At 44.0% G+C, this 13,724-nt stretch overlaps 1 protein-coding gene across 3 annotated transcripts in view; it reads right to left on the bottom strand.

The window, feature by feature from the left end:
- The window catches only part of CTNNA1 (catenin alpha 1), a 119,447-nt gene that overhangs the window by 92,508 nt on the left and 13,215 nt on the right, over positions 1–13,724 (bottom strand). For all 3 annotated transcript variants that reach the window (XM_017830428.1, XM_017830426.1, XM_017830427.1), the window contains 4 exons: positions 10,471–10,577; positions 8,430–8,625; positions 1,615–1,781; positions 755–874 (listed from right to left, as the gene is read on the bottom strand). In XM_017830428.1, the coding sequence (XP_017685917.1) occupies positions 755–874; positions 1,615–1,781; positions 8,430–8,625; positions 10,471–10,575 (588 nt within the window). In that variant the 5' untranslated portion in view covers positions 10,576–10,577. The remainder of the gene's footprint in view (positions 1–754; positions 875–1,614; positions 1,782–8,429; positions 8,626–10,470; positions 10,578–13,724) is intronic.

Genomic DNA, 13,724 nt, shown 5'->3' with positions numbered 1-13,724 from the left:
GCAATTTGGGTTTGTACATATCAGCAGAACAAAGAGGTAAAAAATGTTTTACAAGAATTATGCTATTCCTGATAAGTGGAACTGCCCACACCTCTGCTTTCTTTTGAAAACTTACCTACACAAGAATGAGTCACACCAGTGCTGTTGAACAAAACAAATTTCACATGCAATTTAAGGTTATGCACAAGCCATCCAAACAAAGAACATACCCATAACAAACAGGGATTTAAATCCCTTTTCAAATGGGCATTTCAGTGCAAGACTAACGAGCATCACCACTCACTCCCTTGGAAAAGGCTGTGCCCAGCCATGACTTTTGCCCACTGCACATGGACACAGTCTGTCTGTGTGAACCACAACAGCAATGTGTGGTCTAGGGGTGAGTGCACCAGGCACTGGGAAACAAATCACTTCTCCTTCCTTATCCACACCTGCACTGCTTCAAACTGGGAAGTGCAAGTCTTGGGGAGTAGCACTTCATTAAGGCACTAAAGCATTAAACATCAACAAATGCTACTAAGAACGAATTCTGTCAGAAGCAGCACCCTGCAGCCAAGCAGACTTTTCCTGCTTATCAAGGAAGTTCAGAGTTCCTAAACATGGCAGAGTAACACAAAGAATCAGCAATAAAAATAATTAAAAAAAAATAAATTTTTTAAAAAAAAAAGTAAAAAGTACTGTCCAAGAGCAGCAAGGTTCCCTTATTTTGAAAAAGAAGAAATATCATACAGAAGAAAGAGCTGCCACACTATACCTGTTGTCTTTTGGCTGCCATTATGTTAAGCTTGTCCACTTCTGGTTTGAGAGCTTTGTATTGGATACCCAAGTCCTGCTCCGTGCCAGCATTTCTCAGTTTCAAGATACCATCTTCCACCTAAAAGAAAATACATTCACGTATTTTTCCAAGCAATACAGTCCACAGGTCAGGAAGCAATTCAGAATGTATTTCATGGCAGACAGAGAAAGCAATCTTCCTTTGCCCCTTGTTATTTTTTGCAGAGAGACACTTCAAAGGCTAACAGTACACAAGGGTTAGCTACTACTTCATACTCACCAGCTACCAGAGAGCCAAGTACACATACCTGAAAGAGCATAAAGGAGCCCAGGGTCCTGGCAGAGCTGTGGCAGCAGCCATTGAAGGGCACACAGAAAGTCCTCAAAGCCCATGAGCAAAGGGAGGCCCAGTATCCAATCTCATTTCATTTCAAACTCTGCACAAACCACCCACCACCCTCTTGCTCAAGGGAAGAAAAGCCTTACTCAAATACTCCACTCTCATTTTACTTGGTCAGCCGAAGCACTCATCCCAAGTTATATGAAAGCCAAATGATTTCGGTAAGATGAAAGGGCCAACTATCACCTACGGCCACAGAGCCTCAGTTTCTATACTAAAAGTTCAGAACAAAGTGCAACTCAAAGTCAACAGCTACTGACAATGAGTGTAAAAACAAGTGACAGGCGTCCACTACGCACATTGTGCTGGGAGGAAAAACCCAAAACCCCTCCCTGCTCCAGAAGCGAGGCACGGCCAGCACACACACCCCGCAGGGTCAGCACGTGTGTGACACAGACACCTGGCAGGGCACTCCTGGCATGGCCGAGAACCACTCTTACCACTTTGAGCTGGACAAGCAGCTTGTAGACGTCTGCCATGTCGGCCAGGATGAGCAGGCGGGTGACGGCGGAGAGCAGGGCCCGCGCCGCGCGCACCATGTTCCCGCGCTTCACCGACGAGCAGGGGTCGTCCGCAAACTCCCCCGAGGCACTCTTCATCAGGTCACCTGCACAGGGGGATAGGGGTGGCTTTAACACCGCACAGCACTTCCCAAGGGGCTGCCAGGATTCTGGCAGAGGGGCTTGGCAGGGAGGAAAGGTTGGGAAATGGCACTTTAGTCCTTATTTCCATTTGTAGAGGTTTTAACATGCCAGAATCCTCTGGAGAGGCAAATTCAGCATGCCTTCGTAGGGCTGCAATTATTTCACAAGCTACAATGCTTTCAAAGCTTGAGCAAAAGGAGTTAAGCAGAAAGCAGCAGAAAGCACTGTAAACACACAGCGAGCTGCCACAGCTCCTGGGACTGTAAACAACTCGGAGCGATGACCTGGCTGGATATGCCCTGGTTTGAATTCAAAGCCAGGCACTGCTTCGTAAAATGCTTCAGCATTTCATAGCCTGTGGGTCTGCATCTGGTGCAGGAGGAAAGAATTTGGGTTTCAGATGGTAACAATGCCATTGGTTAACTATGAAAAGCAAAGGCCACTTTACCCAGCTAGAGCAATTCCTCCAGAAGGCATTTGGAAAGCATAAAAGTAACGTCTGCATATAGTCAGAGGAGTAAATTTTGGATTTCTCCCCTGCTTTTTCAAGCAGCTTCCAGTACCACAGTTCCTACACAGCAGGAAGTTTTGGAATCCAATTATTATTCTTGGATCTCTTTGCGTCTCAGAAACTGCTGGGAGAACAGTTAGGACTTGGTACAGAAAACGTAGGTCCTCAAGGTCAGAGATGTGCAGGCAGCAGCAGATGACCAGAAGGGAGATGAACTGTTGTAACTGCTGTGCCAGAGGCTTCCCAGACCTGTATGAAAAAGTGTCCACATGGCCAAATGCCAAAACAAAAATAGCCTGTCTCAGATGAGAAGAAAAAACCTCCAACAGTGCTTGACAAGTGACAGCTGACAGCAAGTCCCATGGAGCCCACTCCCAAACAGGGCTGGGCAAGGTCCACACCGAAATCTCTAGATGATGCAGTCCTGGGATGCTTCTGTTTATTTTAACAACTTATTTTTAACTACTCAAAAATACCAACAGCTGGAGAGTCTGGGGGTTAACCATCCCCACAGAGAGTTTCTAGCACCCAGGCACTCCACACCTTCATAGCTAAATTCAGCCCCAGCACAGCTGCCAGTCTGTCCAAGCAACCACATCGAGATACTTAATTTTGTTCAAATGTTCCCTCCTATGTAACACCCTTCCATCATCTTAAATAATACAACCAAGAGCGGCACATAACATTTTAAGATAAAAAAATATGCTACTTCAGTACTGTGAGAGAGGAAAAAAAAAGATCTTCTGTCCAAGCACAGGCCAGCTCTGAATATCAACCCAAAGCTACCCCTTACCCAACTTTGGGGAACACGACTTTTTACTTTAACAAGGGATAAGAAACCCAGATTTCCAGATGGATGAAAGAATGTATCATCAATGCTGAAAACTGCAACCAGTCAGAAGATTACAAAACCCCTACATAGCTGACATGAACCTTTCCTTATTCCTTCTAGAAAAAGCTAATAATAAAATAAATGTCACCACTGCAAGTATGAAATCTATTAACAATCTTGGGATTTAAGGATATCTATTTACAAGAACATGATGTAACAGGACAAGAGGGAATGGCTTCACTCTGACAGAGAGCGGGTTTGGATTGGACATTGGGAAGAAATCCTTCCCTGTGAGGGTGGGGAGGCCCTGGCACAGGTTGCCCAGAGAAGCTGTGGTGTCCCTGGATCCCTGGAAGTGTCCAAGGCCAGGCTGGACAGGGCTTGGAGCAACCTGGGCTAGTGGAAGGTGTCCCTGCCCATGGCAGGGCGTGGAACTGGATGGTCTTTTTAAGGTCCCTTCCAATCCAGGCCATTCTATGATACGCCAGAACCAAAAATTGACTAAAAATATTTCCCCCTTTATTTACTTACATGTAAGATTCCCACATTTTCATCTGCTAAAATAATGTTGTTTTCATTTATTTTCTATTTAAAAAAAAAATTTAGAGAGGTGGCCACTTGCTTCACTTGAATCTCAGAAATTGCTAACGACCAAAATTATCCTCTACCCATCTCTTAAATTGCAACCTTTCAAGCCAGTCCTGAAATAAAATGTTATCCCTTTTTATTTTAACAGGAGACTTTAAAAGATTTAGTGAGTTTCAAACAGCTTGTCAGGGTGTCAAAAGATAACCAGCTTCCCAGAATTAAAGGAAGATTATATTTAAAGTTGTTGCATATATATATATTTCTGCCAATTAAAGAAAGCTGGCTTTCAGACTTTTTATAAAGGAAAAGCAACATGGGGTAGTTATTTTAGCTGGATTCAAATGGTAACAGGGCACTCTGCCCTGGCCTAAATATGCAGTTACTGCACTGTGTGTGTGCATTAGCAGTTCAAAGGGGATCCAGCATAATCTTCCCATTTTCAAATTTGAACCAGAGGTAACACAAACTGGGGAGCAGATAAAGAAGAGTTAAAAGTAACACATGCTGAAGAGTCCAACTATGAGACTCAGATTATAAAGCTCGCACAAATTCTTACATGAGTAATCTGCTTTTCCAATATAACCTTGCATTTTCACTAGGTATTAGAAGGGAAAGAAAATGAAACAGAGTTGAGAAAAAAAGGGGTAACAGTAACTGCCCTATGATTTTGTCAAAAAAGCACTAAGAACTCAATTAAATCTAATGGAACAAAGCCCATTTCAGAAATAGTAAGATTTTAGTCCGTCAAAAGAAAATTACCATTTTCTAGTTGCCTTCCCCCCATGCCCAAGGGTCTGACAGCACTTTAGACAGCACTATTAATGCTCCTTGCAGTGGTACACAATGACCACGACACAGTTGCTCCCACCAACACTGATGTGAGGGGAGGGCAGAGGGACAGGCAAGGCAGCAGGACCAGGACACACAGGCACTGACTGATGCTCTTCTTCCAAGCTGGAAACTCGTGCCCACACATCACCTCGTACCCTTCAGCGCCTCCCAGCCCAAAGCCTGTCCCCAGGCTGCTTTGCCAGCAGCACTGCAAACAGCACAGGTGCCACCAGGCCATTCCCCCACCTGCCCAGAGCACCCCCCCAGTTCCCTAGAGGTTGCCATTCCCCACTAAACAAAGGCAAACAGGAAATCAGAGTTTCAAGTCTCTACTATTGTGGATACTGAAGTCCCATCTCACCACTAATGCCACCTTCAACACCCTGCCACAACAGGCTGCCTTGGCTTTCTGCTATAAAGGACAAGGCCCCACATCACCTTTTCCCACATCAATACAGGAGTTGATACTTATGGCAATAAAAACTTCTGTTAGTTCCTTAATCTTGTCTTCAATTAAATCTATATACTGCCTACAACATTCCTACTGTTTTCCAAGAGCCATCTCTGAGCTCCCTTAGGTTACAGCTTTTCAAAGACCCCAAGTCCTTGGCTGAAGGATTACTTCTAATCCAAGTGCACACTCCTAAAGCATTGTTCTTAGAGGGAAATAACTGAACTCTCTGCACCTTTCCAAGAAATAAGGTCAACTGGTCACAACAGAATTTTCAAGTTGAGTTTTTCAAGAATAATTCAGTGTTTGTGTTCCACAACTGACCTCCTTCTGCTCCTTGAAAGTCCTTAAGCCATGCATCCTGCATGAAGTACAGTTGAAAACTTGTTTTCCCCTTTCATAATTGGTCTCACTGTTCAGTTTTGAAAAATCCTTCACTTAGAAACACAAGGCAGAAAGAGACCACACTGAATCAGTCAGCTCATTCCCCTGCATTTGCAACCTGAAACATGATCAAAGCCAACAGGATTCACAAGACCATTCACCCATTCTCTTACCTCAAGCCCCACGCAAAGGTTTCAGCTTTTTAATTTTAAGCTTTAATTTTTGGTCTGTTATGTTGAGTTGCAAGAGCACAGCTAATTCCCCACGCTCACATGCAGAGACAGTGAACTATGGCCATCAGTACTCCAGGAAATCTGGAATAGTCTCAGTCTGACCCAAAAGAAATGTCATACTTAATCCCAGTTTGGAACCTGTCTCAGTACCAAGCACCTGGGTAAGGAACTGGTTCTGTTCCAAAACACCTCCCAACAGCACTAGCTGAACAGAGTTGAACACTCCAAGGCTTCATGGTTCATGAGAAGGTAGAACCCCACAGAGAGCTCACAGTGGAAGGACTAAGGCTGGGCAAGACCAATATTGCCCCCTCTGTTACCCAGCAAGCCCTCAATGGCAGAAATGACTGTAACAAACACTGCAAGGACGCTGAAATCCGAGGCATCCACATCAAACGTTTTCCTGGCACCAACTTCAGCAGGATCTATTCTGAAAAACACTTTGATTCTTTGCCTCCACTATTCTGCTCAAAATCTTAAAAAGTTCTACTGCTTTATAAAACACTAAAAGTCCAAATCTTTAAAGGGCCAGGAATTTTACTGTAGATTTCATTAATTTTTTTAATATTTAAAGCAAGTTGTAATTTATCCTTCTATTGTAAAAAACAGGAAGACTTTGAAGATCCACTTACATTGATTTAGTACGTAGCCATGCTATTATTCATTCCAAATAGCTCTTTTCACTTCTTTTTTACCCCCAGCAAATGGGATTTTATGAACAAGCGTGCTCACTAAAATCATGTACTCTCTCAATCTTCTTCTTGCTAGGCTAAAAAAAATTTTTTTAATTTTCTCTGATGAGACAAGTTATCTATTGTCCTAATCATCTTCATAATCCCTGTCTACACTCATTCATCTTTTTTTATTATGGTAACTAAACCTCCCCCTACTCTAAATAGAGGCATTATTAATTCTATTTTCCTGTCCCCTGCTGAAGATAAATTGTGCTCTATATCTGTAATCCCACTGCTGCTCTCAGACACAGCTCCTGATCACCCTGCTGCTGACCACAACACCCAGATCCTCCTCTCCACTCCTGCCCCCGTTGCAAAAGGCAGATAAAGGCACCAACACAAGGAAGACTTGCTAAGCACACAGACAGGCTTTGTATCACACTTCCCTTGTTTCTCCAGTTCATTGATTCCAACTGGTCTACCACAATACTGGGAGTGCCTCATAAGTGCATGCAATGTATATAAACACGTATGTTGGGAGGCTGTACCTCCCAGCTGTTATAGCACTGCTGAGAACTGCAATCCTCCCAGGCACTGCTGGCAATAACCCTTCCCCCTCTGCTGTCTCTCAGTTTTTACCTCTTGCTTCTAATTTCCTCAAAGGCTGGTTTGATTTTCATTTCCTCACCAAGAGCTGCTCTGCTAAACCCGGCCAAACAGTGGCACCGTGACAGGGCACAGCTCTGACCCCTGCTCCTCACAAATGATGGGGGCACCACTTGTATCCAGGGACTGCCTCAAGTCTGAGCACACACCCAGCCCCAGGAAACAGGCACAGCCACTCTCTCTGTGCACCAGACCCCATGCAAGCAAAAAGGGAGGAGGAAGTGCAGCGACATTAAGGTGGGAAGTTCTTTCACTCCAGCTGCTCTCAGCCACGCACTTCTGTCAGAGGCCAACGGAGCAGGGAGGCTTTGGCACCAAGCCCACATGTAGTCTCAAAACCAAGGAGAGGCCAAGAAACAAGTGAAAGGGCCATCCAGAAGGTTTTTCTATCAGTCTCTCCTTCCTACCAGCTTCTCACTGCAATACACAACTACAAATCCAGCTCAGGGAACTTCTCAGTCCCCAGGGCTGAGCACAGCTCCCTTGCTCACCGATATCACAGAGTCACTTGGAGGCACTCCCAGAGGAGCTCTGACTCAACTCTGAGCTGCAAGCACCAGGAATTAAAGCTTTGAGTCAAAGGGGTCTCTTTCCTTGCTTGTTGTTGTTAAATTAAGCCAACTCAATTAGCCTCTTATTTTGCAGCCTTCTTACCTTGATCTTTCATTGGTCTGTCAGCCAGGATCATCCAGAACTTATAACCATTTCTAACTAATATTTCACCACTCTGCAACTTCAGCTACAAACAAGTAATTAATGCTAATGAGCTTTCCCTTTTTCGCAGGAGCAGTCGTCACCATTAATACCAGTTGACTGGGTTTCACTGAAGCATAGAAAAGACTCATGACTGGAAGAATGATAAATGATTTATGAGCAACAATATTTACTAGTGCATATTTTAGAGTAAGTCAGCTCCACAGGCTTTTCTTGGAAGTCTTCTCCAAGAAAGTAAAAAAGAAAACTATAAAAGTCAACACTAGATGTGGGGGAGGAAGCCTGGAATATTTAACCAAGGTCTTCACATTCTGTTTGTTGCTGTTTACATTTTGCATATTCAAGATACACATCTCTGTCAAGTCAACACTTGGCTCTTCCTCCTACAATGCTGGTCTGTATGCATTGAAATATTGAAGAAGTTATTGACATTTGAGATGTAGTTCCATAAAATTTGGGGTGGGTGGGTTTACTTTTAAGCCTAAACTGAGTTTTTAAATGTTCTTCAAAGAATCAGCCCTTCTGCTTCTCCTCTTAATCTTGACTTGGGACATCCAACTTCCAGATCTACCCAGTTCATATTACTGCTCAAGGATGCCAGGCAGGCAAGCTGAGAATCCACACAAGTGGAGAGGTGCAGAGTCAGAAACAAAGCAATGGGAAATAACAGCAAAAGGAACTTACTCTGAAGAGCCACAGTTTGCCAAGCCAGACACACAGCTCTTACCTTGCTTGCGAACATCTTCCACTGCCGCCACCAGCTCCTCCTTGAGGAACTGGCTCTCTTTTGCAATTTTGTCTCCTTTCTCCAGGAAATTCTCTGTTGCTTGTTCAACTGAAGCAGCCAAAACATGGGCCTTTTTAGAACGTCCTCGCTTTTTATTAGAGGGGCCCTTGTTGCTAGTGTTAACCAGTGTTGTTACCTAAAGGCACAGGTGGAAGGGAAAAACAAAACAAAACAAGAAATAAATGAGGTGTTTATCAATTTGACAGTAATGCCACATGTATTTTTTTCTAGACAGTGCATTGACAATACCTGCATATTGCCAGCTCCAACAGTTAACCTAGCAAGTGTTTTCCACATCTGTTTAAACACGACCATGCTTCTTGATTCTTTAGATGAGCATTATAATTGCAGCTAAACAGCTTAAAGTTTTTTCTTACCAGCAGCAGACCTGAAAAGTTGATTTCAGAATGGAGATCTATTTGTATTTTTGATAAACTGCACTCTCAGTTACAGGCAAGAGCTCTTTGGCACCACATAAAGGAAACCAAGGTGGGGATAATTAGTCTGGGATAACTCTCCAGTCATAAGAGACCTCAAACAAGGTTGAAATCTGGATCTATAGAAATCTAGAAACAGTGTCTTTGCAGTCCAAAACAGTACTACAGACAATGGGCTGAATGCAGAGCAGAGGAACCCCTAAGAGCTCATCATTTCCTTAACAGAACCCAAACTGAACTCTCATAATCCTCCTACAATCAACAAATATCTCCAATTATATGTTTAAGACTGAAACCCTGCTGGGACCAGGGCCATCACCAGCAGCCAGATGATCACCAGGCACTCTTAGTTCAGGACCAGGATCCATCCCCTTCTATCAAACACAGACATGTCACAAAATCCACACACACTTCTCTAGTTGCCTTTTTTTTCCCTCCTCTCCTTTTTGGAAAGCCTAGGAAAATGCACACAAAGCTACTTCAATGGGATGTTAAATAACACTAAAAAAATTACTACTCTGGAAAGCCTGAGGACTTCTGACATAAAGGTCCTCAGAGCTGAATCCATCTTCTCAGTGGGCTGATTCAGAGAGGGAAAGCCATCAGCTGGGAATATCGTGTTGGTTAATGGGGAGCATTTGTACTGGGTAGTCTCAGTTCATCATGTCCTACAAATAAAGAAGCTGCAACACAACAATTTGCTCCATTTCCCTCTCTGTATTTTGTCCAGTCACATCATTCAGAAAATTTGGGATTGCCAGTACAGCCTGTTTTCTTTAAAGAATAAGTTCAGACACTGAACTTGGACAAAAAGGTCCTATGAACTAGTTTGCTCAGTTAAGTTTGCCAAATTAAGACAACTTCTCTTAAGGAAAGACTCCATCAGTAACTTCAGCTAAAAAGCTTTACAGCAGAACTGCCCATCTGAGGATCCAGGGGAACAGCAGTTTGATGACTAAAGGGATATTAATACTGGAAATAAAACATGATCGTTCCAGTCTGTGCTTCGCAGGAATTATGTCTAGTTTGTACTGTCATTTTAGACATCTCATATTCCAGGAAAATAATGTTAGAAGAGATGAGTGAACTGTCTCCAGTGTACCTACTCTTCCAAACCTCCTGGAAAGCCTCTTCCACGAATCTTCAAAATGCCCAGTGCCACAGCTCACATTTACAAGTCTTATTCCACCCTTCCTGAACTCTTCAGTGCACTTCACAGGCACATGTACACCATGGAGAAAGCAGCTCTTAGTCACAAAGCCAGGACAAACCATAGGCATGGAACATTAGTTACTAACATGCAGTTCTGCACTTCTAATTGAAATACTGTGTCTTATCCAGTGCTGAAGCAGCACAGTCTTACCACACCCCTGCCCAGCAACTCTTACAATAACACTGAACAAAGAAACTACTTGTAAATGTCTTTCCATCTTTAATTTTTTAGTATTTTTACTTTTGGAACTTAGGCTTTGCAAGTTACCTAATTGAAATAATACATCAAAACATCTTTATGAAGGTTTATTTTGTCCCCTTTTTTTCCCCACCTGTGTAACAAGAGGCTCAAGCAGCCTTTCAACCGCCAGTGTTCTTATCTCCAGGCTTTTGGGGTCCCATTTGAAGTTCACATTGGCTGCAGTGACAGCAGTCATTTCTAGAAGAAAAGAGTTGCATGAATAGAATTTTTTATTGTTAACGCTGTTGGAACGTATCTTGGAATTAAATGGAGATTATTAAACACAAAACATCCATTTAGTGCAAGTAAAGGTTATACCATCTCCAGAAACAGTTTTGGTTCGACTGATAGTAACGTAAAAAACTGCTTGTTACGACAATATACAGACATCAGCTGGACATTTTGGTTAGAAAATAAAGCCAAAACCAAATAAAGCCACACAAAAACCTATTGAGAAGCCATACTTTTATCAGAGCCATGACAAGATGGGCAATGTCTGGGCTACTCATCAGGAGCCAGGTTTAACTCAACCCACCCAGCCTCCCCCTTTGCCCAATTCACCCTTTGGGAGTACAAAGGTAAAGCAGTGAATATAAGCCTTACAAAGCCAGAAAATCCAGCTGGTTCATACTTAACAGCTTACATATCTATTACACTTCCCCATAACATTTACATAGGAGAGAAAAGCAGATTTGCATGAAGAGATCTGCTCAAAGCTGTCACAGAGCCGTTCCTTCCCATTACAGTTTTATATCAACATCCCAATGGAACAGCAAACATGATTATGGAAAAAGTTGAGTGAAACTACTAAAATAGCTTTGCTGTTGAAACCAGTAGTCTAAAAAAATAAAACTAAAAATAATGAACTACAATGGATCACTGGATTAACACTGTGATGCTGTACAGCACAACAAAAGAATAAATTGAACCATAACCGCAGTAAAAAATGGATTTAAAGTATTTACAAATCCATAAAACCAATTCATACCACTTCAGACAGAATAGATTCTACCTCTTCCTGCTTTGCACTGCCCTCAAAATTCATCATAAGACTAAATTCACATTTGTAACTTTTTATTTTTCAAGAAGTCAGGAAGAGAAATACATTCCCCAAGTCCCTTCCACCCCGTTTCCTAAATACCTACTGTTGAAGTCATTTTAAAGCTTATTAGCCGATATTTTAAAACCTTTCTCTGGACAGGGCATTGCCTGCACAGCATCTCAGCAGTCACGTTGCTCTGACAGCACCAGATGTCCCCAAAGCTGCCAGACGAGCACAACGTGCCATTATTTTTAAGAAGCAGGAGGCAAGGCACTAATTTTGGTAACCAACCATGTTTACAACACGTACCAATAACCAACTGCTCTATCCCAACACGGTCAGTCAGCAGTGCAGGAGCAGCACAGGGGGCTGCTGCTGCCCCAGGGCAGGGTAAAGGTGCGGGGCACTCGGGGGGCTCAGCACCCCTCCTGGTAGGCTGAGCCCCAGCCAGCACACAGCTCCCTCACACCACGGGCACCACACAGGCATCAAGGACTCACACCACCACTGCCCGCACGGCTCTGCCCTGGCAAGCTGTCACCCTGAGGAGCAGCTTCACCAGGGCCCAGGCAGGAACATTCACCCACTGCACTCAGCTTTCCACCCCGCCCACGCTCCAGGTGCCCACACTGCTGGCAGAAAGAAAACTTTAAAAGCTGAAAGCTTAAAAAAGAGAGAGACTGGGAAGAGCCCAATCAATGCTGGCATATGTGAAACCTTTCTGATGGCTTTAACTGAAAAAGCTCAGGGGTGCAGGTGAGGGCTCCCAGCTCCCGCAGCACATTCCAGGCTGCAGCTCCAGAGCCCCAGGGAGCTGACTGCAGGAATGTGAAGGGTGGCCACCTCCTGTCCTGGCCCAGCCTCTGACACTGACCACTAAGCCCTTTGAACTCACTAATTAACCTTCTCTCCTGATCACCCTCTTTTCATTTCACAAATCCATAGGCTATTCCACAGCCCAGACACTGGCACAGAGCACACTGTGAAGTGCCCTTCACCTCCAGGTAACATCCCATTCTCCACAAGGAATTTCACTGGTTTATTCCCTTTCAATTAGATCAGCATGAATGTTTCCTACGTAAGCAGACAAGAAAACATACACTGAAAGCCTTTATGGTTTCTGAGAAACACACCCAGGGCTCTGGGAAGCCCAGCAGGTTTCTAGGTAAAGGCTGTTTCTATACAGTTAATGATGTTATGCCTCTCACAGAAACAAAGTGCAGGACAAGGTAACCAATACATTAATTGTATTAGTAGAATAATAAAGGCAATTCATCTGAAAATACGTTAGTATAATAGTTCATGAATTGGCCAGAAGTAATGGTCTATAAAACCACTTAGTAGCAATGTTATTGAAATTTATTTAAAAAGCATAGCTTGATACCAAAGACTGCTTGGCAGCAATGGCTTGGATATCATTTGTGCATTGCAATAAATAGGTTTATTCAATTAAATACTTGTGGAGAATACAGGAGCAGGCTATAGGTTACCTACACATGGGTGAGGTAGGTTTAGGGGATAAAAGGACAAATGCCAGGGCTGCAATCTCGCCACGAGGATGCTCCAGTGCTCTGAAAACTTACTTTTTCCCTGTGACTGCTGGAGCTCTCCCTCACTGAGTTCAAATCTGGTAACAACAAACCCTGTCAGAGGATATTGTAGCAGAGTGCTCCACCTTTAGCTCCTGGAGAGCCACCATAACCCCCACAAGGACCACAGTCACTGTAACATCTACCGGGAGAGGATGTCCCCTGGAAGAGGGACCCAGGCAGGCCAGGGGGCACCCCCGCTGGCAAAGAAACAGGTTGTCCATGCCCCAGCCCTGCCATACCCAGGACACACAGCAGCACACATGCTCAGAGCAGGAATTTCAAGGACAAGGCAGAAGAGTGAGTGACGCTGAATCTCAGTGCGGGAACATACAGAACATCACCAGTGCACAAGGAGTTGTGGTCGCCCAGCCTGTGGTTTCATAAGCAGTAGAAAAGCTGCTTAAAGACCAACGTTCATCCTCCCACACCCCTCCAGGAACTCATTCCCGTTCACACATCACACCCCCTCCGTCCTGGCACAGCTTTCCCCACGTCTGAGCGATTAACCAGATGGGGAAGAACTGATTTGGCTAAAGGGAAAGAAATCCATTTTTGCAGGGTGGGCTGAGATCCCCATCTGGCCCACTGTGCCACACAGACACTGCTGTGAGCCCAACCAGCGATGGAGATGTCACCTGGCACTGTTGGCAAAGCCTCCAAAGTGGGAACACAGGGCAAAGCTGGATGTCACAGCCAAGTTGAACCAGGTGC

This window comes from Lepidothrix coronata, unplaced genomic scaffold (genome assembly GCF_001604755.1).
Source record: "Lepidothrix coronata isolate B3197 unplaced genomic scaffold, Lepidothrix_coronata-1.0 Scaffold178, whole genome shotgun sequence".
NCBI classification, from domain to species: domain Eukaryota; kingdom Metazoa; phylum Chordata; class Aves; order Passeriformes; family Pipridae; genus Lepidothrix; species Lepidothrix coronata.
This window is presented reverse-complemented; position numbering and strand designations above follow the sequence as displayed.